Source organism: Ovis aries, chromosome 3 (genome assembly GCF_016772045.2).
Source record: "Ovis aries strain OAR_USU_Benz2616 breed Rambouillet chromosome 3, ARS-UI_Ramb_v3.0, whole genome shotgun sequence".
Classification (NCBI taxonomy): domain Eukaryota; kingdom Metazoa; phylum Chordata; class Mammalia; order Artiodactyla; family Bovidae; genus Ovis; species Ovis aries.
This window is the reverse complement of record NC_056056.1, coordinates 164,933,276-164,960,859: the sequence shown is the minus strand read 5'-3', so window position 1 is coordinate 164,960,859 and position 27,584 is coordinate 164,933,276. Positions and strand designations below refer to the sequence as shown.

The window sequence follows — 27,584 nt, the reverse complement described above, 5'->3', positions numbered from 1 at the left end:
CATACAGGGTCGTCATTGCCATCTTCCTAAATTCCATATATATGTGTTAGTATACTGTATTGGTGTTTTTCTTTCTGGCTTACTTCACTCTGTATAATTGGCTCCAGTTTCATCCATTTTGATTTGAATAAAATATGTTTGAAAAATGCTGTCTTTTTACAGACCAGAAAAGTATATAGCCAAGGAGAAAAATACGTATAGTATATAAGTGACAGGACAATTTTACAGGTTTTGGTACAACTAGTTAATGAACTGTGTCTTAAAAGATATGTGTCAGGAATATGATTTCAGGAATAACATTTTAAAAATTGGTTATCACTTTACTTCATCAATATTTCATTTTGAGAATATATATCTAATGATCTTGGAACACTATTTAACTTTTAGAAATTTTAAGAGCACAGAATGTGAAAAAGACATGTAACATATTGGGACAATCTTATACAAGTAAAACCTATAGTTCTCTCAGTGTTCTTTTTAGTTTTGATTCTGTTATGTGTGAGTCAGGAAGAATTTGATTAAAAACACTATCCAAGTTAAACCAGTAACTTATCATGGAGCTATTTTGAAATGTTTCACTTATATATTTTTAAATGTCTGTCATATTGCACAGATGCTCTACAATTCAGGGTCTAGCACTTCTAAAATACAACTTCCCCATTCCTATTCTGCCCACTCCCAGGAACATTAAAGTTATGTTATTTGTCTTCTCTGCCATTTTGTTTAGTCTGTATCACATTGCATTTCCTTATAGCTAATAGACCCACAACCATTGGCGTTTGAATTTGAATCTCCAGATAGTTTAATAGTGCTTTAAAAAAAAAATCTGTTCTTGAGCAAGTAACACAGTTTCTTTAATACAGAGTCAGCTGAGCTTCTGCCTGAAGTACTGAAATGCTTTACCTTGAAATGCGTCAGCTTTACTGCTGGACAGCAAACATGATATTAAAATAAGATCTCTGTTTTGTTGCGAACTCATTAAAGGCACTGGTAGCAGTTTTATTCTAGAAACAAAAATATAGTATAATAGTTAGATTTCACATAAGAGCAAAAAGATAGTTTGGTAAGTATAAGATAAGATCATTTTGAAGAGGACAGATCTAAAAAATAGAATCATACATGTCAATGTATGGCAAAAACCACCAAAATATTATAAAGTAATTAGCCTCCAATTTCAATAAATACATTAGTTTAAAAAATAAATAAAAATAAAAGGTGTTGATGATGGAAAAAATAGAATCATGGAAACAAATTTAGAAAGATTTTAGTTTTCGGTACTCCTTTTGCAGAGTACTGAATTATGTAGTGATTAATAAGTGATTACTAGTAGTAATGATTAGAAGTAGTGATTAGTGAAAGTTGCTCAGTAATATCTGACTCTTTGCTACCCCGTGGACCATACTCCATGGAATTCTCCAGGCCAGAATACTGGACTGACTGAGCCACCGCAAGCCCAGTGATTAGTAAGAGGAGAAATATAATACATGGAGGTGGACCAAGAAAAGTGGGAAAATATTACTAAAATTATTTTCCACAGATGCTTAAATTCAGACCTTAGAGAAAACAGTTAAATGTACTGGCTTCCCAGCTGGCCCAGTGGTAAAAGAATCCACTTGCTAAGCAGGAGATGTGGGTTTGAACCCTGTGTTGGGAAGCTCCCCTGGAGAAGGAAATGGCAATCCACTCCAGCATTCTTGCCTGGTAAATCCCATGGATGGAGGAGCTTGACGGGCTACCACTACATGGGATCACACAGAGTTGGACACGACTTAGAGACTAAACAAGTGCATCATAGAAATACTGTATATAGAGCATCTGTAATAGAAAATCAAGCTGTTAAAAATAATATGAAAGTAGTATGTCTAGTTGCTGCCTCTCTTGAGTGAGCAGTGGCCGTCTCCGCGACTGCCAGAGCACATGGGCAGAACCCCCCCTCTGTGGGAGGTGAGAGGGTCGGTGCGCCAGCCCCGTGGTGGGGCCCTGTGCCACTGGTTGTTTGGGCTTCTCTGGTGGCTCAGACAGTAAAGCATCTGCCTGCAGTGTGGGAGACCTGGGTTCAATCCCTGGGTTAGGAAGATCCCCTGGAGAAGGAAATGGCAACCCACTCCAGTACTCTTGCCTGGAAAATTCCATGGACTGAGAGGCTCCTCAGAGCCTAGTAGGCTACAGTCCATGGTGTCGCAAAAAGTCGGACACGACTGAACGACTTCACTTTCACTTTTCATTATGTCTAGTAAAATTGATAACTCAACAATTTTCAACCATTTTAACTTTCAGCATTTCTCAGTTAAAACATTTTAGAAATGTCTGTGTGAATAAATCTAACCAGTTTATAAATGGCAAAATGCTCAAGTGTACAAAAACAGTGGAACTAAAGAGTTAAAGGAAATGTAGGTATTTCCAAAAATAATACAATAAGGGTCATAAGAAGTTACAGAAGACTGCTGTCTTTTGGGAAAATGACCAACATATTAATGACAAAAAATACCTAACTCAGCTTTTGAAAGTCACTTGGATATACAAGCCTACTTCCTATGGTTTGTACAACAATCAATGAGTTGAAGGAATTACAAATTATAAATAGTACACATATTTTCCCATGTATCATAAGGAAGATGATAAAGGAAAGCATTTTTGGTTTCTATTTCACTCAGCTTTCTTAAAGTTCTGTCCTTTTATATGATACAGATTTTGAAAGCATAAACTCGTTACTTGGACTAAAGATAAAACAGTATAATAAATATATTGCAGGTTAATACAATTAGCGAAAAATAAGATACTTATTTAAAAATAATAAATGAGATTTTCTGTGTTAAATACATGAACACTGTTTGGTGGTTATAAGTTGTAAGTTAAATTCAGATACTGGATGGAAAAATGAAATGTGAAAAGTATGAAGTGAAATGAAAGTTGCTTAATTGTGTCCAACTCTTTGCAACCCCATGGACTATGCAGTCCATGGAATTCTCCAGGCTGGAATACTGGAATGAGTAGCTGTTCCCTTCTCCAGGAGATCTTCCCAACTCAGGGATTGAACCCAGGTTTCCCGCATTGCAGGCGAATTCTTTACCAACTGAGCCACCAGGGAAGCCCATAAAAAGTATAAATAAAATTGTGTAGAAATATCTGTAGAAATAATATGTAGTCCATGTGTAGAAATAACATGGACTTAGAAGTCTATTATTGAGAGGAGCCCTTTGGACCATAGATTATAGTTGACTTTAATATTTCAAATGAACTTCAGTAATTTTTTCTTAGATATCACTACAAGTGACTAACATGTTCTTTAAAATAACTCTTTAGAATATTTATAAAGTAGGGAATCAAATTGTAAACAATAAGGTAATTTATGTATTGGCAACTAGAGCTATACAAGTTCTTAAAGAGGGGAATATCTGTTAGAATATAGCGACCTCTAGGTCTGTCTGTTATATGACTTCAGCTATTATGTGACATTTTACGCAGGGAAAAATACTTCCTCATGGTTAATATTCTGCAAATAGGCCTTTCTTTGGTTGTGAAACTAAAAAAAACAAAACAAAACAAAACAAAACCACTTCTATTGCCACTTTAATCATCTATTGTGTAGTTTTGTTAAGATTCACAAAAGGGAAATAAGAATCAATAATTGAAATAGAGTTCATTTGACTTGGACTGATAGCTAAAACTTTACTGAAAATTGTTATTTTCCTGTTTCTGTTTCACAAATAGGTGGTTGAGAGTAAATTCTTGAGATAAATCAAGAATTTATCCTCTTTACAATGTTGAATCCCTACCTAAATTTTTTTTTCAAAAATAACCTATTTTATTTATTTATTTATTTTTTAAATTTAAATTTATTTATTTTAATTGTAGGCTAATTACTTTACAATATTGTATTGGTTTTGCCATACATCAACATGAATCCGCCATGGGTGTACATGTGTTCCCCATCTTGAACCCCCCTCCCACCTCTCTCCCCGTACCATCCCTCTGGGTCATCCCAAATTTTTAACGTAATTTTTCATCTAAAATTTCTCTTTTTGAAATATATATTCCTAAAATTTTTATAACTACTGTGATGAAAGACTAAACAATTTCCTAGAGTGTAGCTAATTAATTTTTCCCACTTTTGGGGACCTTCCAAATTTTATATTCTTATGTCCTATGACTACTCTGTTGTGGTTCAGACTGTTTCATTGCCTGATCATTATGCACAGCAAAATGTGCTATCAGCTTGTACTTGGCTCCTGGGAACTGGATTACTAAATTAATCTTTTGATAGTTTGAACACAGATCATAAATACTTTGATGGTATTTGCGTATCCAGTTTTTCCTGCAGTATTAGCTTGGCCAAACATTTCATTCAGATTTTTCTACTGGATGTAACATCACAGAAATACAGACATATCGAGCCAAAATTTCAGAATCAACTATTCTGGAACTCTAGACACAAGCAAATGTTTATAACAACCAAGCAAGTGCTGAATAAAGAAAAATAAACTGAAAACCAAAGGAGAGGTTTGCAGCATTCTTATTTTCCCTTGTCCAGCCCCCTCGCTGGGTTTGTATTGGTTCTGATGGTGGCAACCCTGTGTTCACTGTGTGGGACCTTGTTTACTAAGTTCAACTAAAGTAGAACGGACCTTATTCTCACTTCTGCATTTTATGATTTTAATAGCTTAATTAATGTGTGGCTTGCTGTGATTTTCCTTATTCTAAATAACATTCATGTATGTTTCTAATTCCATATTTATAAATTTTGCTCTCATAATTTTGCTATTGCTGCCTTAAAGAATGGCACTCCAATATTAGGAAGTTCAAATATCCCCCAAACATGTAACTACACTTGAAAGGAGGAGAAAGGTAAAAGTACTCTTCATGTATATGGGAAACAGGCATTCCAATACAAGAGTTGTACTTCGAACCTAGAAAAAATCCATACTGACATGGCTGGGAGCAAAAAGTGTTCCAGAACAGATGATGCTGAGGAAAGAGAAAATGAAGATGCAAGCTTGCCTAATGTGTTTGTTATTTTTGAGGATATAGCTGCACTTCTGGATTCTAGCCTGAGTTGGGAATACTGAAAAATATGTAAATACTTATGCAATTATTTTAATGGAAATTGATCCCTGTGGATACAAAAGATTGTTAAATAGACAAAAACCATGTAGACAAAGATGTTGCTCAGCTTGAAAAATAATTTCATTGTCAAAATAGTGTAAATTAAGATAAAACTGATTATCATTATAAAAATATGAAAAATATAATAAAAATGAGAAATATCAATAGAAATTATTTTTGTGGTGGTGATTTAATCTCTAAGTTTTCTCAGACTCCTTGCAACCCCATGGGCTGTAGCCCACCAGGCTCCTCTGTCCATGGGATTACCCAGGCAAGAATACTGGGAAGTCTCCTCTGTCTGCTGCATTGCAAGTAGATTATATACCACTGAGCCATTGGGGAAGCCAACAAGAATACTGGAGTGAGTTTCCATTTCCTTCTCCAGGGCATGTTCCCAACCCAGGGGAGGAGTAAAGGATACAAGAAAATAAATAACTAATTTTTCGTACTAGAAATCCAATAGCCTAAACTGAAAATGTCATTTAAGAAATAGTAATAAATATCAAAGGGGACAAAAACTAACACTGGAAGTCTCCAGAGAATAAGACTAAATGATAGGTGAGGGATGAAGCAGGAGGCTACTAATTTTCATTGGCAGAGTTCCAGAATTTTTCACTTTTTGAACTTTGCAAATGTTTATCTTTAATTTTTTTTAAAAAGCAATTTTATTAAAGTAGTACTTCAGGTTGAAAAAATGGCAAAATCAATACAATATTGTAAAGCAATTAACCTCCAATTAAAAGAAATAAATTTATATTTAAAAAAATAGCAATAATTAAATCACTTTTTAAATATTTTAAAATTTGTATTTATTTATTTGGCTGTACCAAGTCTTAGTTATGGCACGTGGGATCTTTGATTTTTGTTGCAGCATGCAAACACTTGGTTGTAACATTTGAATTTTTTTTTTTTTGAAGCATAGGTCATTACAGGGTATTGAGTAGAATTCCTTGTGCCATCTTCTCTAAATTCTCCCCATTCTTACTGCCCAGACTTCCTGTTGCTATGCTTGGTCATATTTAGTGAATTTGCCTTATTTCCCGTTCTGTTCTATCTTCATCAAAATTTTAGAATAAACTTCATCAGCTCTTCTATCAAGGTAATTCCATTTTTAATTCATCACATATATTTATTCAGTTACTACTTAGTACCACGGTTATTCCAGATCCTAAAATTATATGGATGACAAAGATAATAGACAAGGTTCTACTATGATGCAACTGAAATTTCGTAGGAGAACCAGATTTAAAAAGTGAAGAAATAATATGTAGAAATAAATATTGATAGAATTATAAACAATAAAAGTCTATACATAAAATCCATGAGAAAAGAAATGTCTCCTCACAAATGGTCACCTCACAAATTGACTTTTTTATGGAGATATATTGGGTTGGCCAAAAAGTTAATTCAGGCTTTTCCATGAAAATGTTAAGGAAAAATTTGAATAAACTTTTTGGCCAACCCCAAATAATCTGAAGTCTGGAGTTTGGTGATGGGAGTGAGAGCAGAGATAGGGAGAGAGGTGACAAAGAGCTCGAGAATGAAATATAAAAAGAAAAGAGTGGAAGAACATGAAGATAGGACAGGAAGGAAGTGAGGCGTTATACCAAGGATTCTTTGCTGGTCCCTGGTACCTTGCCATTCAATTAGGTTTCAGGACATAATTTTAGCAAAGATGTGGGATAATATGAATTAAATTTTAGAGAACATATTTTTATCTTTTCTGTAGAAAATGGATTGAATGAGGGAAGGAAGCAAAGATTATTTAGACATCTCCTACAGGCTATTATTAAGACTAGGTGGAAGGTAATGGTTTATTGGATTAGAATGTTGGCAGCTGTAGCAGTCTTCTAATTACAAAATGTTTCCTGCTGGACTGAAAATAGATAGGTGCCTTTCATTTTTCTTTTCTTCTTCTTCTTTTTTTTTTTAATGTATATTTGTCATGGACATGTAGGGTAACAGTATTTTTTTAAAAATTCCTATGGTTTGCATCTTATGAAAATGAAAAGTGAAAGTGTAGTCCCTCAGTCGTGTCAAACTCTGTAACCCCATGGGCTGTAGCCCACCAGGCTCTTCTGTCCATGGGATTCTCTAGGCAAGAATACTGGAGTGGATTGCCATTCCCTTCTCCAGGAGATCTTCCCAATCCAGGGACTGAACCCTTGTCTTCCACATTGCAAGTAGATTCTTTACCATCTTAGCCACCAGGGAAGCCCTCTTACAGCTTACAGCTGCCTTACAAAGAAAAAAAAAGTGTTTTTGTCTTGTTCTATATGGAGCTTATGGATTATAATTCCTCCATTCAGTCATTTTTCATATAGTCTTAACATCTTGTGCAGTGTTCTCCAGGGAAAACTCCTTTAAAAAAATATTTTAAATCAGTTAATCCTCTTGAGACACATGACATACTGCTTAAAAAAAGATGATACCTATAATCTTAAACCTACAAAATAAACAACTGGGCTTTCCATGTAAGACAGAACCATTTCAAAATAAAAAGGAGCCTGAAATCTTCTCCTTATATTCATTTTTTCTTAACTGCTTAAAACAAGAAAAAGCTATTTGTTTTGCTCTAATCTTGAAAAATATGCTCCAAGTTAAAGAAAACATAAATTGGAGAATATTTCCTATCTTAAAAAAATGAGAAGAAATGAAACAATTTCTTACTGTGACAGAATCCTTGAATTTACACATTTGAGTGTGTATTACTGAAGCTAACGTTGTTTGGATAAGAATGCAAAATAAAAGTGCAAGTTAAAGCAAAATATGAAAACATGGATAGGCAGCATTAGAAATTGCCTCTATCCGGGAACTCATGTCAAAAGAAGAAAGTCAAGAATGAAATTGCTACTAAAGACATCAAGGTTTGGGGAAAAAGTCTGTTTTTATTTTAATTATAATAACTTTATTGCCTGAAACTGGAAGAAATATTCAATCCCTGTTTATCAGTTGAAATAGGATGGCATGCAGTTAGAAATATTTTTCTTTCACAAAGGAAACATTAAATTGACTGTTTTAAAAGCTACACTGAAGGAATCAATTGTTCTATTGTAATAAGAAATCTTTGAACCTTTCATTTCCTAGAATCTGGCTTTCAATAGATATTCTTCTCAGCATTAAACAGAATCTCAGAAATGCTCTTTATTAAATGAATGTTGTTTACCTCAGATAATTGTAAATGTGTATTCCTTTAGTACACAGAGTCAGTGTAAATAATGTGGATTGTGACACTGGACTGAACTTGGGAAATTATTTTTGTATTTATCAAGCAGTCATTTTGAATTTAATAGAATTTAAGCCTTTCAAGAACTGTCTAATTTTAATATTATAAGAGGATCTCTTATCTTGTACCTGTAAATTGTCAAAGCAGTTACAGAAGCCCTTGGGACTGTGTGCTGTGCTTAGTCGCTCAGTAGTGTCCAACTCTTTGCAACCCCTTGGTCGGTAGCCCACCAGGCTTCTCTGTCCGTGGGGATTCTCTAGGCAAGAATACTGGAGTGGGTTGCCATGCCCTCCTCCGGGGGATCTTCCCAACCCAGGGATTGAACCCAGGTTTCCTGCATTGCAGGCAGATTCTTTACCAGCTGAGCTACCAGGGAAGTCTCCCTGGGACTGTAATAGTAGTTAAAAACAATGACTATTTTACTTTTACCAAGCAAGAATTTATTTGAGGAATTAGGAGGAAAATAATGTCAAGTAGTTTAGAATGCTTGTTTAGAATGTTGTAATTTAAGGTTAGGTTAGTGTGTGTGCCTAGTTGCTTAGCTGTGTTGACTCTTTGTGACTCCATGGACTGTAGCCTGCCAGGCTCCTCTGTATATGGGATTCCCCAGGAAGGATACTGGAGTGGGTTGCCACTTCCTCTCCAGAAGATCTTCCTGACCCAGACATGGAAGCTGGGTCTCCTGCATTGCAGCAAGATTCTATACCATTTGAGCCACCAGGGAAGCCCCTATAAAATAGACTAAACATTTGTGAATCTACCTCTGACAAAATACTCTGGCAGTTTATATAGCTCATCACAATTTATTGATATTTGCCTATATATTTCACCTTTAAAATAGACTAACTTTATATTTCTAAAATCTCACTGAGTATAAATTTTACTTAGAATATAAACACATTTAGAAAAAAGGATCCATTGAAGAGGATAGAAAACAAAGGAGGTAAAAGAAGGAAGACAAAAATTTTAGTTGCATTGTATTCATTTATAATTATTTGAGATGTTTGCATATTAAGCCCAGAATTGGAATATAAAAATATAATAGGGATAAAATAGTTTCAGATATGATATCATATTATTCTTAAGGAAAATACTTTCATTCTCTAGAAACAATTGATGATACAATTTTGTGGTGATGAATGTAAGATGTAAGGATGATTTTGAAGAAGATGAAAAAATAAAAAAACAAAATGGTTAACAGAATTTCAAGTTGTCATGTATTGAACCAGAAAGAAATGAGGTTAGAGGTGAATAAATAAGAAGTGGCTCCCAGGGTGACAGGGGGAGACACATGGAGCAGTGACGCACCAGGCATGTCTAGATAATCTTTTATTTATTTTTTATTTAAATTTATTTATTTTCCTTATTCTAGAACCTTGCTCATTACTGCAGATATTTAGTAAAGTGTGCTATATAACACACTCCATGCAGAATGATATACTTTGTATCTGCTTGAGTGAATATCGGGAAAAAGAGCACAACCAGAGTGAGTAAGATGAAAGTAAATTAAAATCTTCAGGTAGAGTGGGAAAAGCAGAACTAAAAGTGGTTGTGAGAATTTAAATATTGAAGCTTATAGAGGTTTGGTAAAAGTAATTCCCACTTTATATAAGCTAGGGATATTTAGGTCAAGTTACGTTAATTTTTAAAGGTGAAAATTTCACTTCAGGTGAAATCTGACTTCCAGAATTATAAAGTTTACCTTAAACTGTAATAAACACAAAAAGAGATGTTTGGCAGAGTAGAATTAATCATCTTTCTTTAAAATGAAGATAATGACATTTAACCTTTCTTAAGTAAATGGCTTTCTGAAGATCTTTGGAGGCTCTGTGTAGCTTTAGAATCTGTGACCCAAAAAGATGGTTCCATCACTTTGTATTTTCATCCATATAACCATAAATTATTCTTTTAATAAAGAAAGAAGAAAGTTATGTAAATAATTTAATGTATACTAAATAGATTGGAAACTTTGAAAATACAGAAAATATAAGTTAAGATACGATTTTTTTCTCTTTGTTTCTATTTTTATATGATTATCAATGTACTGTGTTTTCCTTTGGGAACACATGAATTTATGACACTTGAGAAAACAAACCAAAAAACCTCACAAATTGCACTCAGTGAAATTTTGAGTAAAAATTATACGAGTACATTTTTATAGGCTGTTATTCCTTTTTGATTCTTCTTTCTTTTTTTAAATAGAAGTCAGCGATGAGAAACCACACAACAGTAACAACCTTTATTCTTCTTGGACTAAGCAATGATCCACAATTACAGGTGGTTATTTTTCTTCTCCTTTTTTTTACTTACTTATTGAGCGTCACTGGAAATCTAATCATCATCACCCTTACCCTGCTATATTCACACCTCAAGACACCCATGTATTTCTTTCTTCGAAATTTCTCATTTTTAGAAATCTCATTCACAACTGTCTGCATCCCCAAATTTCTTGTCAGTATGGCAACAGGTGATAAGACCATTTCTTACAACAATTGTGCAGCGCAGCTGTTTTTTACTATTCTCTTGGGTGCAACCGAATTTTTTCTTCTGGCTGCCATGTCCTATGACCGCTACGTGGCCATCTGCAAACCCCTGCATTACATGACCATCATGAGTGACAGAGTGTGCAACTTACTGGTCTTTGCATCATGGTTGGCTGGTTTCATAATAATTTTCCACCACTCCTCGTGGGTCTCCAGCTTGATTTCTGTGCAGCCAACACTGTAGATCATTTCTTCTGTGATGTATCTCCTATATTACAACTCTCTTGCACAGACACAGATAAAGTAGAAATAATGATGCTTCTCTCAGCCATTCTAACTCTCCTGGTTACTCTGGTGTTAGTGATTCTCTCCTACACAAACATCATTAGGACTATTCTGAAGATACCTTCTTCTCAAAAGAGGAGGAAAGCCTTTTCTACATGTTCTTCTCACATGGTGGTTGTGTCCATTTCTTATGGAAGTTGCATCTTCATGTATGTGAAACCCTCTGCCAAGCAAAGAGTGTCTTTAAATAAAGGGATAGCTCTGCTCAGTACTTCTGTTGCCCCCATGTTGAATCCTTTTATTTATACACTGAGAAACAGACAAGTGAAATATGCTTTTAAGCTCATGATCAAAAATATTGAGGCTTTCTCAATGAAGTGAACAACATTAGTGACATTCTTGAGTTTATAAGTAAAATAAATCAAGAAGTGTGAAGTGTGTTGTACATCTCTTCTATGTTTGTGTTCTACATAATATTACTATCTTACATGACTTACAATGTTCATTGTGACTTGCCTAAAAATCCTAGTCTAACTTTCACTTCTACTTTCTCCTCATGCTAAAATCACATATACATCTCTTATATGTGATCATATTCATTTGCCTTTTGATTTGGTGACTCTGTTGATTTCCTTTAAAAATTGCCTCAGAGGAAGACAAAGTGGGACTTCAATTTTCCTTGTTCCTTTCCACCATTCATAAATTTAGAGATTCAGTTTGGTGTATATTCTATGCAGAGTTTAGTACCCCACCTAGATTTGATCACCTAATCACCTTTTCTGTAGTGGATTCCAAGTTTGAATTCTGAATAGAAATTTGAAACAAACCAATTTAATGCATTTCTTAAACTACACACATTGATAGTTTCAAATTTTCAACCAGGCTTGGACTTCTGGTATATTTTTAGAAACAGATTGAAGAAACTCTAGAGATGTTAAGGCATTCCTGCCTTGCAATAACCAGATAAATTATTGCTAACATTAACTAATTGCTTACAATGGCCAGGTTTATGAAATGTACTAGCCTGCATCTTGAAAACAGCATAAGACAGGTTATTATCATACTCACTTATGAGTAACAATCTTTAGCCTATTTAAAGCTTAAATAACTTTCTGGATTAGAATAATTAATACTGTGAAAGTGACCATAGTACCCAGATTCAATGATTCCCTATTAAAATAGATCAGTTTTCATTCCAGTCCCAAACAAGGGTAATGCCAAAGAGTGTTTAAACTACTATACAACCGTACTCATTTCACATCCTAGCATGTAATGCTCAAAACCCTTCAAGCTAGGTTTCAACAGTACGTTAACTGAGAAGTTCCATATGTACAGGCTGGATTTAGAAAAGGCAGAGGAACCAGGGATCAAATTGCCAACAGCCGTTGGATCATAGAAAAGGCAATGGAATTTCAGAAAGACATCTGCTTCATTGAATATGCTAAGGCCTTTGACTGTGTGGATCACAACAAACTGTGGAAAATTCTGAAAAGAGATGGGAATAGCAGACCACCTTACCTGCCTCCTGAGAAACCTGTATGCAGGTCAAGAAGCAATAGTTAGAACTGGGCATGGAGCAAACAACTGGTTCAAAATTGGGAAAGGAGTACATTAAGGCTGTATATTGTCACCCTGCTTATTTAGCTAATATGCAGAGTTCATCATGCAAATGATGGGCTGAATGAAGCACAAGCTGGAATCAAGATTGCCAGGAGAAATATCAATAACCTCAGATATGCAGATAACATCATTCTTATGGCAGAAAGTGAAGAAGAACTAAAGAGCCTCTTGATGAAGGTGAAAGAAGAGAGTGAAAAAGCTGGCTTAAAACTCACCATTCAAAACACTAATATCATGTCATTGGGTCCAATCACTTCATGGCAAATAGATGGGGGAAACAATGGAAACAGTGAGAGACTTTATTTTCTTGGGCTCCAAAATCACTGAGAATGATGACTGCAGCCATGAAATTAAAAGACGCTTGTTCCTTGGAATAAAAGCTATGAAAACCTAGACAGTGTATTAAAAAGCAGAGACATCACTTTGCTGACAAAAGTCCATATAGGTCAAAGCTATGGTTTTACCAGTAGCATGTATGGATGTGAGAGTTGAACCATCAAGAATACTGAGCACTAAAGAACTGATGTTTTCAAACTATGTAGTGGAGAAGACTCTTGAGAGTCCCTTTGACAGCAAGATCAAACCAGTCAATCTTAAAGGAAGTCAACCCTGAATATTCTTTGGAAGGACTGATGCTGAAGCTAAAGTTACAATACTTTGGCCACTTGATGCCAAGCATTGGAAAAGACCCTGATGCTGGGAAAGATTGAGGGCACGGGGACAAAGTGATGGCAGAGGATGAGTTTGTTGGATGGCATCATCAACTCGATGGACATGAGTTTGAGCAAACTCCAGGAGATAGTGAAGGACAAGGAAACCTGGCATGTTGCAATCCATGGGGTCATGAAGAGTTGAACATGACTGAGCAATTGAATGACAAAATCAAAATATCCATATTTTTCACAGAACTAGGATAAATACTCTTAATGTTTATATGGACCCAAAACAGACCCATAATTGCAAAATGATCCTGAGAAAGAGATCAAAGCTGGAAGTATAACTCTTCCATGTTTCAGACTATACTTCAAAGCCACAGTAATGAAAACAATGTGCTATGGACACAAAAACAGACACATAGATCAATGGAACAGAATAAAGAGCCCAGAAATACACTAACTCATCTATGGGCAATTAGTTTACAACAAAGGAAGGAAGAGGGCTTCTCAGATAACACTGGTGGTAAAAGACTTGCTTGCCAGTGCAGGAGACATAAATGATGCGGGTTCTATCCTGGGGTTGGGAAGTTCCCTTCTTCCAGGCAAGAATACTGGAGTGGGTTGTCATGCCTGGAGAATTCCATGGGCAGAGGAGCCTGGTGGACTACAGCCCATGGAGTCACAAAGAGTTGGATGTGACTGAAGTGACTTAGACTGCAGGCATGCATGCACAAAGGAAGGAAGAAGGTACAATGGAGAAATGACCATCTCTTCATTAAGTTTTGAATATCCATTCATCCATGATGGTCATAACTTGGTGGTGGTAAATTATGCTGTAGTTAACATGGGGGCCCTTATATCTTTTTGAATGAGTAATTTTCTTCAGATAAATGCCAAGAAGTGGAATTTCTAGGTCATATAGTAGTTCCATTTTTAATTTCTTTGTGAACTTTATAGTATTTCCCATAGTGGCTACATCATTTACATTCCCACTAATAAGTCACAATTGTTCTTTCTCCACATCACTTGTTATTTGTTGTCTTTTCTTATAATAGTCACTCTAAAATGTGTGAATTGATATCTCATTGCAGTATTAGTTTGCATCTCTCCAGTAATTACAATTTTGAGTTATCTTTTCATGCGCCAGTTGTCCATCTGCATGCTTTTTTAAAAAATGTCTATTCAGCATTTCCACATATTTTTGCCAATATTTCAAGTTAGGGATCAGTTGGTTGCATCTACACTATTTTGGTTCTAGATACTAATCTCTGGCAAGTGTTCAGCTCTTTGGAGAAACTGCAATTTGACCACATTTGTTGGGCAAACTGATGAGCAAAAGTCAGATTTCATCTCTCTCATCTCTTCCAGATCCCTGGGACCTAGTTTAAGGATGTAGTCACTGAATCCAACTCTTTCTAGAAAGGAGTTATCTCCTTTCATTTCTTCCTGGTAGTCATCAGAATAAGGGGTTTGGGGATAGAGAGATATACACATCTACTTGGAAAACCCAAGATTCCATCTAGATTATTCTTGGGAATGACATTTTACTTTCCCCTAACTACATCCCCTAATCAATCTGGTTGGCACACCTTCCAGGTGGCAACATCATCACAAGGGAGGACCTTATGGATTTGCACTTAATTCTGGTCCAGTTCAGTTCAATTCAGTTGCTCAGTCATGTCTGACTGTTTGCAACCCCATGGACTACAGCACGTCAGGCCTCCCTGTCCATCACCAACTCCCAGAGTTCACTCAATCTCACGTCCATAAAGTCAGTAATGCCATCCAATCATCTCACCCTCTGTCGTCCCCTTCTTCTCCTGCCTTCAGTCTTTCCCAGCATCACGATCCTTTCAAATGAGTCAGTTCTTCAGATCAGATGGCCAAAGCATTGGAGTTTCAGTTTCAGTATCGGTCCTTCCAATGAATATTCAGGACTGATTTCCTTTAGGATGAACTGGTTGGATCTCCTTGTAGTCAAAGGGACTCTCAAGAGTCTTCTCCAACACCACAGTTCAAAAGCATCAATTCTTCGGTGCTCAGCCTTCTTTATAGTCCAACTCTCACATCCATACATGACTACTGGAAAAACCATAACTTAGACTTGACAGACTTTGTTGGCAAAGTAATGTCTCTGCTTTTAAATATGCTGTCTAGGTTGGTCATAACTTCCAAGGAGCAAGCGTCTTTTAATTTCATGACTGCAGTCACCATCTGCAGTGATTTTGGAGCCCCCCAAAATGAAGTCTGACACTGTTTCTACTATTTCCTCATCTATTTCCCATGAAGTGATGGGACCAGATGCCATGATCTTAGTTTTTTGAATGTTGAGTTTTAAGCCAGTTTTTTCACTCTCCTGTTTCACTTTCATCAAGAGGCTCTTTAGTTCTTCACTTTCTGCCATTAGGGTGGTGCCATCTGCATATCTGAGGCTATTGATATTTCTCCCACAGTCTTGAATCCAGCTTGTGCTTCATCCAGCCTGGTGTTTCTCATGATGTACTCTGCATAGAAGTTAAATAAGCAGGGTGACAATATACAGCCTTGACATGCTTCTTTCCCTATTTGGAACCGGTCTGTTGTTGCATGTTCAGTTCTGCCTATGCTTCCTGACCTTCATCAGATTTCTCAAGAGTCAGGTTAGGTGATCTGGTATTCCCATCTCTCTCAGAATTTTCCACAGTTTGTTGTGATCCACACAATCAAAGGCTTTGGCATAGTCAATAAAGCAGAAGTAGATGCTTTTCTGGAACACTCTTTCTTTTTTGATGATCCAGTGGATGTTTGCAATTTGATCTCTAGTTCCTCTACCTTTTCTAAATCCAGCTTAAACATCTGGAATTTCACAGTTCATGTATTGCTGAAGCCTAGCTTGGAGAATTTTGAGCATTAATTTACTAATGTGTGAGATCAGTGCAATTTTGTGGTAGTTTGAGCATTCCTTGGCATTGCCTTTCTTTGGGATTGGAGTGAAAACTGAGCTTTTCCAATTCTGGTTGTTTCATTAAAAGGGGCTTGTCATTCAGTCACTTGACCCTTCTAAAAAAAGACTGACTGTGAGTAAGTGATGTTGGAAACACTGATGAAATTATACTAACTGGAAAGGAGCACCAATTTTTCTGGAATTGCAGGGACAGAATAACCTAGCATTTAGTGAGAAAATACCTTCAGTTAAGTTCAGTTCAGTCACGCAGTTGTGTCTGATTCTTTGCGACCCCATGAATTGCAGCACACTAGGCTTCCCTGTCCATCAACAACTCCTGGAGTTCACCCAAACTCACATCCATCGAGTCAGTGATGCCATCCAGCCATCTCATCCTCTGTCGTCCCCTTCTCCTCCTACCCCTATCCCTCCAAGCATCAGAGTCTGTTCCAATGAGTCAACTCTTCGCATGAGGTGGCCAAAGTATTGGAGTTTCAGCTTTAGCATCAGTCCTTCCAAAGAACACCTAGGACTGATCTCCTTTAGAATGGGCTTGTTGGATCTCCTTGCCATCCAAGGGATTCTCAAGAGTCTTTTCCAATACAACAGTTCAAAAGCATCAATTCTTCAGCGCTCAGCTTTCTTCACAGTCCAACTCTCACATCCATACATGACTACTGGAAAAACCATAGCCTTGACTAGACGGACCTTTGTTGGCAAAGTAATGTCTGTGCTTTTGAATACCTTAGACCTTAGCAAGCATGAGTTGGGACAAACATTTATGATCTTTGTCAGTAAGAACTATCCCTGGAGCCTCCCTCCAGAAGAAAAACACTCCACTGCAGATCTCTTGAACTGTTGCAAGCAACTTAAGTTGACATGAAAGTTGGTTCTTCAATCCTCACTCAGAAAGGTTATCAAGATAAAAGACACAATAGGGGAGGTCACTAGCAGCAACCCCCCCGTCGTAAGGCAAAATATTCCTTGATGCTTTTCCCACCTCTACTCTCAGCCAGTGAGTAAGGGTGAAAAATACCACATGTCTGGTGGCATGAACAGAATGGATTGATTTAGGATTAAATTGGATTAAATCAAATAGAACAGACTGAATTAAAACATTCCATCCAAAACCAAGTAACAGGATGGGAACCCTGAAGCCTTACCAGCCAGGTGGAAGGCTATGCTGGTAAAATAAGATTTTAATCTGGGTGCCTCTTGCAGCAACATTGTAAACATTTTCTAAGAAACCTCATGCACACTTGGGTTTGTATCTCTTGTGTGAAGACTGAGCATTGGGCTGACTTTTTTTAACTTTCTTTTTTTAAATATAAATTTATTTATTTAAATTGAATGTCAATTACTTTACAATATTGTATTGGTTTTGCCATATATCAACATGAATCCGCCATAGGATTCATGCACGTGTTCCCCATCCTGAACCCCCCTCCCTCCTCCCCCGTACCATCCCTCTGGGTCAGTGCTGACTCTTCTGAAATATTTGTGACTTGCAGGTTAGGAGTGAGAGAAAAGTCCTCCAGTTTAATTAGAGAGCTCAATAGAATGATGTACTTATGAGAAATTTCAACAGAAGTCAAAATGCTTTATAAATAAGAGGTGGGTTTACTTGTGTATATGTCTATACCTCTTGTGGGAAGTCTTGTCCTGGACTGCCTTCTCAAGAATGTTTTACAGCTTTTGCAGGTTTTTCATTTCCTTCAGAAAATTAAAGACATTCTCTTCTAATTGGACAAATTTAGGCAGATTTTCCCTTTAAAAAGTTGAGAATTAACTAACTTTGGGGTTCCTCTAAGGTTATTATTGATAAGGGAGCATATTGTAAACAACATCCACTAGGGGTTCTCATGGAATTTAGAGGAAAAGGGGAAATGTGAGAACAGGAAGCTCATGCTTTCACCTATGTAGTGAATAAGAAAATTTCTGTCTCTGTGACAGTAGGCTGTGTTGTTTTGTCAATATTTGTGAAGTGGTGATGGGCTAACCTGTTTGCCTCTTAAGTGGAATAAAACTTCATACCATTCTTAAGTTTGTATGATATTCTAGATTTGGTAGAGTATGAGAAAGATAAATATCACAGTAACTTAAAAATTGTTTATTTTTATCTCATTTAAATATTCAGGCTGGTATGCTGAAAACTCTTCATTAAGTCTTTGTGTTTCTATGCTGACGTAGCCGATGATCGGCTCAGGAACCTGAGTGTGTTCTGTCTTGTTGATTCACCGTTCCTACTGAGATTTCGAATACTCATGGCTCAGAATACTTCCATCCCAACCGCATTATAACAGTGGGGGTGGGGGGAGAGAAAGAGGAGAACAAACCCCTTCTATCAAAGGATATGCCTGAAAGTTGCACAAAGTATCTTCGTTTACATCTTTTGAACAGAATTTAGTCAAATGACCACAACAAGTTGCAAGAAAGGCTAGCTACATGTACACATAGATGAACATTCTATAGTGAAGAAATAGAGAATGCTCAGTTATTGTGAACTATTAATTTGCGTTCTACTAGATAATACCACAGACACTATTTAGAAAACAAAAAAGAACAACTTTTATTTGGGCATGCCTGAATTGTTAATAATTATGCATTTAGCCTAAGAGACAATGTTTTCTATAACAAGCTATGTTCTCCATCTAATGTTCTTAGTATTTATTACTAATTAAAATAAAATAATCTTTTTTCTTTCTCCTTTCAAATCTTTATCTTTGTATCTGGGATTTCAAAACATGAATGCATAGAAGGGCAATAATATATTAAACAAATTATACTTAATTCTTTGGAAATACATTAAAAGCAGTTATATCTATATATATATTAAATTATTTAGTGCCTAGAGGGGACACTTTCTAATATACAAATTTTTTGTCCATTGGGAAATAGTGTTCATGAAACTCATCCTCCTGAGAATTCTCCATCATCTTTAGATATTTTCCTTCGGGGCACAGAAGGCATAAACACTACATGTGGTCAAGAGTTTATTAATTTGTATGGCACTCTGGGTAGTACATAGAAAAGTATTCAGTATATGATGGGGACTTTAAAGTAGTAGCCTAAAAACTGTGTTAAAAGTTCTAATCAATTTGTTTCAAACTTTGCAATATATGTAACAAACTATAATCACAGATTGTGAAGTGGAGTGAAATGCATTTGGAGAGGAATGAAATATCAGTATGCTGTTCAGCATGATGATGAAAACTAAATATTGAGGCAAAGATATTTCACATGAATGAATATGTATATATATCTTCTGTAAAGAAGATGTTGGATTTTTAAATGTTTTTGGCAGAATGATTTAAGACTCAACATATGAAAAGAATTGGTATGTCTTAAAATGTAAAGATAATATTTTCTTTTATATACATATGTGTGTATAGGTATATACACATTAGTTCTATTTTACCTTTTAAATTTTGATTTAGGAAAAAAACAGTGAAAGAAGTATAATGCAACATAACAAAAATTTAGTCTTGAAATTCTTATATATATATATATATATATATAATTTTTTAGTTTTTTATTTTTAAATTTTAAAATCTTTAATTCTTACATGCGTTCCCAAACATGAACCCCCCTCCCACCTCCCTCCCCATAACATCTCTCTGCGTCATCCCCATGCACCAGCCCCAAGCATGCTGCATCCTGCGTCAGACATAGACTGGTGATTCAATTCTTACATGATAGTATACATGTTAGAATGCCATTCTCCCAAATCATCCCACCCACTCCCTCTCCCTCTGAGTCCAAAAGTCCGTTATACACATCTGTGTCTTTTTTCCTGTCTTGCATACAGGGTCGTCATTGCCATCATCCTAAATTCCATATATATGTGTTAGTATGCTGTATTGGTGTTTTTCTTTCTGGCTTACTTCACTCTGTAAAATCGGCTCCAGTTTCATCCATCTCATCAGAACTGATTCAAATGAATTCTTTTTTATGGCTGAGTAATACTCCATTGTGTATATGTACCACAGCTTTCTTATCCATTCATCTGCTGATGGACATCTAGGTTGTTTCCATGTCCTGGCTATTATCAACAGTGCTGCGATGAACATTGGGGTACATGTGTCTCTTTCCATTCTGGTTTCCTTGGTGTGTATGCCCAGAAGTGGGATTGCTGGGTCATAAGGTAGTTCTATTTGCAATTTTTTAAGGAACCTCCACACTGTTCTCCATAGTGGCTGTACTAGTTTGCATTCCCACCAACAGTGTAGGAGGGTTCCCTTTCTCCACACCCTCTCCAGCATTTATTGCTTGCAGATTTTTGTATTGCAGCCATTCTGACTGGTGTGAAGTGGTACCTCATTGTGGCTTTGATTTGCATTTCTCTAATAATGAGTGATGTTGAGCATCTTTTCATGTGTTTGTTAGCCATCCGTATGTCTTCTTTGGAGAAAAGTCTATTTAGTTCTTTGGCCCATTTTTTGATTGGGTCGTTTATTTTTCTGGAATTGAGCTGCATAAGTTGCTTGTATATTTTTGAGATGAGTTGTTTGTCAGTTGCTTCATTTGCTATTATTTTCTCCCATTCAGAAGGCTGTCTTTTCACCTTGCTTAGAGTTTCCTTTGTTGTGCAGAAGCTTTTAATTTTAATTAGATCCCATTTGTTTATTTTTGCTTTTATTTCCAGAATTCTGGGAGGTGGATCATAGAGGATCCTACTGTGATTTATGTCTGAGAGTGTTTTGCCTATGTTCTCCTCTAGGAGTTTTATAGTTTCTGATCTTACATTTAGATCTTTAATCCATTTTGAGTTTATTTTTGTGTGCTGTGTTAGAAAGTGATCTTCTTTTACAAGTGGTTGACCAGTTTTCCCAGCACCACTTGTTAAAGAGATTGTCTTTATTCCATTGTATATTCTTGCCTCCTATGTCAAAGATAAGGTGTCCATATGTGTGTGGATTTATCTCTGGGCTTTCTATTTTGTTCCATTGACCTATATGTCTGTTTTTGTGCCAGTACCATACTGTCTTGATGACTGTGGCTTTGTAGTAGAGCCTGAAGTCAGGCAAGTTGATTCCTCCAGTGCCATTCTTCTTTCTCAAGATTGCTTTTGGCTATTCGAGGTTTTTTTATTTCCATACAAATCTTGAAATTATTTGTTCTAGTTCTGTGAAAAATATCACTGGTAGCTTGATAGGGATTGCATTGAATTTGTAAATTGCTTTGGGTAGTATACTCATTTTCACTATATTGATTCTTCCAATCCATGAACATGGTATATTTCTCCATCTATTAGTGTCCTCTTTGATTTCTTTCATCAGTGTTTTATAGTTTTCTATGTATAGGTCTTTAGTTTCTTTAGGTAGATATATTCCTAAGTATTTTATTCTTTTCGTTGCAATGGTGAATGGAATTGTTTCCTTAATTTCTTTTTCTACTTTCTCATTATTCGTGTATAGGAATGCAAGGGATTTCTGTGTGTTGATTTTATATCCTGCAACTTTACTATATTCATTGCTGAGCTCTAGTAATTTTCTGGTGGAGTCTTTAGGGTTTTCCATGTAGAGGATCATGTCATCTGCAAACAGTGAGAGTTTTACTTCTTCTTTTCCAATTTGGATTCCTTTTATTTCTTTTTCTGCTCTGATTGCTGTGGTCAAAACTTCCAGAGCTATGTTAAATAGTAGCGGTGAAAGTGGACACCCTTGTCTTGTTCCTGACTTTAGGGGAAATGCTTTCAATTTTTCACCATTGAGGACAATGTTTGCTGTGGGTTTGTCATATATAGCTTTTATTATGTTGAGGTATGTTCCTTCTATTCCTGCTTTCTGGAGAGTTTTTATCATAAATGGATGTTGAATTTTGTCAAACGCCTTCTCTGCATCTATTGAGATAATCATATGGTTTTTATTTTTCAATTTGTTAATGTGGTGAATTGCATTGATTGATTTGCGGATATTGAAGAATCCTTGCATCCCTGGGATAAAGCCCACTTGGTCATGGTGTATGATCTTTTTAATGTGTTGTTGGATTCTGATTGCTAGAATTTTGTTGAGGATTCTTGCATCTATGTTCATCAGTGATACTGTCCTGTAGTTTTCTTTTTTTGTGACATCTTTGTCAGGTTTTGGTATTAGGGTAATGGTGGCCTCATAGAATGATTTTGGAAGTTTACCTTCCTCTGCAAATTTCTGGAAGAGTTTGAGGAGGATAGGTGTTAGCTCTTCTCTAAACTTTTGGTAGAATTCAGCTGTGAAGCCGTCTGGACCTGGGCTTTTGTTTGCTGGAAGATTTCTGATTACAGTTTCAATTTCCGTGCTTGTGATAGGTCTGTTAAGATTTTCTATTTCTTCCTGGTTCACTTTTGGAAAATTGTACTTTTCTAAGAATTTGTCCATTTCTTCCACGTTGTCCATTTTATTGGCATACAACTGCTGATAGTAGTCTCTTATGATCCTTTGTATTTCTGTGTTGTCTGTTGTGATCTCTCCATTTTCATTTCTAATTTTATTGATTTGATTTTTCTCTCTTTGCTTCTTGATGAGTCTGGCTAATGGTTTGTCAATTTTATTTATTCTTTCAAAGAACCAGCTTTTGGCTTTGTTGATTTTTGCTATGGTCTCTTTTGTTTCTTTTGCATTTCTTTCTGCCCTAATTTTTAAGATTTCTTTCCTTCTACTAATTCTCGGGTTCTCCAGTTCTTCCTTTTCTAGTTGCTTTAGGTGTAGAGTTAGGTTGTTTATTTGATTTTTTCTTGTTTCTTGAGGTATGCCTGTATTGCTATGAACTTTCCTCTTAGCACCGCTTTTATAGTGTCCCACAGGTTTTGGGTTGTTGTGTTTTCATTTTCATTCGTTTCTATGCCTATTTTGATTTCTTTTTTGATTTCTTCTGTGATTTGTTGGTTATTCAGAAGTGTGTTGTTCAACCTCCATATGTTGGAATTTTTAATAGTTTTTCTCCTGTAATTGAGATCTAATCTTAATGCATTATGGTCAGAAAAGATGCTTGGAATGATTTCGATTTTTTTGAATTTATCAAGTTTAGATTTATGGCCCAGGATGTGATCTATCCTGGAGAAGGTTCCATGAGCACTTGAGAAAAAGGTGAAATTCATTGTTTTGGGGTGAAATGTCCTATAGATATCAATTAGGTCTAACTGATCTAATGTATCATTTAAAGTTGGCATTTCTTTGTTAATTTTCTGTTTAGTTGATCTGTCCATAGGTGTGAGTGGGGTGTTAAAGTCTCCCACTATTATTGTGTTATTGTTGATTTCCCCTTTCATACTTGTTAGCATTTGTCTTACATATTGCGGTGCTCCTATATTGGGTGCATATATATTTATAATTGTTATATCTTCTTCTTGGGTTGTTCCTTTGATCATTATGTAGTGGCCTTCTTTGTCTCTTTTCATAGCCTTTGTTTTAAAGTCTATTTTATCAGATATCAGTATTGCCACTCCTGCTTTCTTTTGATCTCTATTTGCGTGGTATATCTTTTTCCAGCCCTTCACTTTCAGTCTGTATGTGTCCCTTGTTTTGAGGTGGGTCTCTTGTAAGCAGCATATAGAGGGGTCTTGTTTTTGTATCCATTCGGCCAGTCTTTGTCTTTTGGTTGGGGCGTTCAACCCATTTACGTTTAAGGTAATTATTGATAAGTATGATCCCGTTACCATTTACTTTATTGTTTTGGGTTCAGGTTTATACACCCTTTTCGTGTTTCCTGTCTAGAGAATATCCTTTAGAATTTGTTGGAGAGCTGGTTTGGTGGTGCTGAATTCTCTCAGCTTTTGCTTGTCTGTAAAGCTTTTGATTTCTCCTTCGTATTTGAATGAGATCCTTGCTGGGTACAGTAATCTGGGCTGTAGGATATTATCTTTCATCACTTTAAGTATGTCTTGCCATTCCCTCCTGGCCTGAAGAGTTTCTATTGAAAGATCAGCTGTCATCCTGATGGGAATCCCCTTGTGTGTTATTTGTTGTTTTTCCCTAGCTGCTTTTAATATTTGTTTTTTGTGTTTGATCTTTGTTAATTTGATTAATATGTGTCTTGGGGTGTTTCGCCTTGGGTTCATCCTATTTGGAACTCTCTGTGTTTCTTGGACTTGGGTGATTATTTCCTTCCCCATTTTAGGGAAATTTTCAACTATTATCTCCTCAAGGATTTTCTCATGATCTTTCTTTCTGTCTTCTTCTGGGACTCCTATAATTCGAATGTTGGAGCGTTTCATATTGTCCTGGAGGTCTCTGAGATTGTCCTCGTTTCTTTTAATTCGTTTTTCTTGTTTCCTCTCTGATTCATTTATTTCTACCATTCTATCTTCTATTTCACTAATCCTATCTTCTGCCTCCGTTATTCTACTATTTGTTGCCTCCAGAGTGTTTCTGATCTCATTTATTACATTATTCATTATATTTTGACTCTTTTTTATTTCTTCTAGGTCCTTGTTAAACCTTTCTTGCATCTTCTCAATCCTTGTCTCTAGGCTATTTATCTGTGATTCCATTTTGATTTCAAGATTTTGGATCATTTTCACTATCAATATTTGGAATTCCTTCTCTGGTAGATTCCCTACTTCTTCCTCTTTTGTTTGGTTTGGTGGGCAACTCTCCTGTTCCTTTACCTGCTGAGTATTCCTCTGTCTCTTCATCTTGGTTATATTGCTGCGTTTGTGGTGGCCTTTTTATATTCTGGTAATTTGTAGAGTTCTCTCTATTATGGAGCTTCCTCACTTTGGGTGGGGTTCTATCAGTGGCTTGTCAAGGTTTCCTGGTTAGGGAGGCTTGTGTTGGAGTTTTGGTGGGTGGAGCTGGGTTTCTTCTCTCTGGAGTGCAGTGGAGTGACCCGTAATGGGTTATGAGGCATCAAAGGTTTTGGGATAATTTTGAGCTGCCTGTATATTGAAGCCCAGGGGAGTGTTCCTGTGTTGCTGGAGAATTTGTGTGGTATGTCTTGTTTTGGAACTTGTTGGCCCTTGGGTGGAGCTTGGTTTCGGTGTAGGTATGAAGGCATTTGATGAGCTCCTATTGCTTAATGTTTCCTGAATTCAAGAGTCCTCTAATGTTTTCAGGCTTTGGATTTAAGCCTCCTGCTTCTGGTTTTCAGTTTTATTTTTACAGTAGCTTCTAGACTTCTCCATCTATACAGCACTGATGATAAAACATCTAGGTTAAAGATGAAAAGTTTCTCCACATTGAGGGACACTCAGAGAGGTTCACTGAGTTACAAGGAGAAGAGAAGATGGAGGGGGTAGTTAGAGGCAACTGGAATGAGATGCGGTGAGATCAAAAGAGGAGAGAGCAAGCTAGCCAGTAGTCACTTCGTTATGTGCTCTCTATAGTCTGGACCGCTCAGAGGTATTTACAGAGTTATACGGGGCAGAGGAGAGGGAGGAAGTAGACAGAGGTGACCAGGAGGATAAGAGAGAGGAATGAGTAGGAGAGAGACAAATCCTGCCAGTAACCAGTTCCTTAGGTGTTCTCCACCGTCTGGAACACACAGAGATTCACAGAGTTGGATAGAGAAGAGATGGGGGAGAAAAGAGACAGAGGCCACCTGGTGGAGAAAAAGGAGAGTCCAGAGGAGGAGAGTGATCAAGCCAGTAATCTTGCTCTCAGGTAAACTTGGGTAGTGAAGTTTGGGTTTTTAAATGTACAAAATTGACCACAAAAACCTAAGAGCAAAGATTAAAAATCTAGAGTAGAGGTTGGATTTTCAAAGATACAATATTAAAGAAAAGCAGAAGGAAAAAGGGAGAAAGAAAAAAAAAGAATTATTAAAAAACAAACAAACAAACAAAAAAGAAAACAAAGAAAACCACCAACACCCATCCAAAGACTATATATGGTGTTTGCCTTAAAAAAAAAAAAAAAGTCTTTTTTTAAAAAATAGTAATAATAGGTTATAGAAATAAAAATTAGAGGAGAAATAGAAGACTTAACAATTAAAAAAAGTTTGAAAAAAATAAGAAAAAAGAAAAACAAAAAAGCAAAAAAAAAAAAAGAATGATTTTAAAAATAGTCAAAAATATATCTGGCCCTTCTCTGATGTTATGGGCCGTGTGGGCTCACTTCCAAGGTGGTTCCCTCTGTTTAACTTCTTCTGTTTGCTGGTTTTTTAGGCTCACTAGTTCAGTCGCGCTGTGGGGAGGGGGGATGCTGCAAACAAGTAGCACCGTCCTGTGCACCCAGTATCTCAGCCCCGCTTGACCTGTCCTTTCTCGCGGCGCACAAACCACTCCGGCTCTACGATGCTCAGCCGGGAACCGTCTGGGGCCGGCCCTAGGCTGCGTGCACTTCCCCTGTCCAAGCCGCTCAGGTTCGGCGCTCAGGCAGCCCTCAGAGGCACAAATTCGGCTGGGACTGCGCTTTGTGCCCTTCCCAGGTCCAAGTAGCTCAGGAGTTTGGCAAGCACGATCGCCGCGGCTTGTCACCTTTTCTGCCGCTGCTGCTCAGCTTTCTGGGTGGACCGCTGGCGCACCCCGTGACGCAGATTGTGACTGTCCAGCACCCCCAGAAGTCTTAGCAAAGGAGCCTGCTTGCAGTTAGGTGAGTAAAGTCTCTCCGGGTCTGCAATTGCCCCTTTCCAGTCCTTACAGCTCTGGCTGCCTGTCCCCGGCGGGGGATGGTCTGCAGCCGGCTTTTTCCATTCCATCCTTTGTTCTGTGCTCTGTCGTGGCGGTGTCTTATGTTCGAGCTTTTCGTGCGGTAGCTATCCCACAGTCTGGTTTGCTAGCCCAAGTTAGATCATTCTGGTTGTGCGTGGGGCGTTCCTGCCCGATTCTTGCAAAGCTCTGCAGCCCACGCCTCCCGCGCGTCCCTGCCCTGCCCCCACTTCCCAATGGCAGATGCAGGCGTCTGTGCTGCTTTTCCGCTGGGGGAGTTACTGTTGGGCTTGTAATCTGTTGGTTTTAATGATTTATCTATTTTTCTTTCCTGTTATGTTGCCCTCTGTGTTTCCAAGGCTCGCCACAGACTCGGCAGGGAGAGTGTTTCCTGGTGTTTGGAAACCTCTCTTCTTCAAATTCCCTTCCCGGGATGGGCTTCCCTTCCCGGGACGGAGCTCCCTCCCCACCTCTTTTGTCTCCTTTCTCGTCTTTTATATTTTTTCCTACCTGTTTTTGAACACAATGGTCTGCTTTTCTGGTTGCCTGATGTCCTCTGCCAGCCTTCAGAAGTTGTTTTGTGGAGTTTGCTTGGCGTTGAAATGTTCTTTTGAGGAATTTGTTAGGGAGAAAGTGGTCTTCCCGTCCTATTCCTCCGCCATCTTTCCCTCCCTCTCCTTTTTTTTTTTTTTTTTTTTTGTAATTTAGTTGGTATTCACAATAT

At 37.0% G+C, this 27,584-nt stretch overlaps 1 protein-coding gene and 1 pseudogene across 1 annotated transcript; both read left to right on the top strand.

The window, feature by feature from the left end:
- LOC114113789 (olfactory receptor 6C1-like) overlaps positions 1–27,584 on the top strand; it is a 71,458-nt pseudogene that overhangs the window by 36,236 nt on the left and 7,638 nt on the right.
- On the top strand, positions 10,541–11,478 carry LOC101119548 (olfactory receptor 6C74). The gene is given in 2 exon segments (XM_027965826.2): positions 10,541–11,000; positions 11,003–11,478. Coding segments are annotated over 2 exon segments (936 nt in total).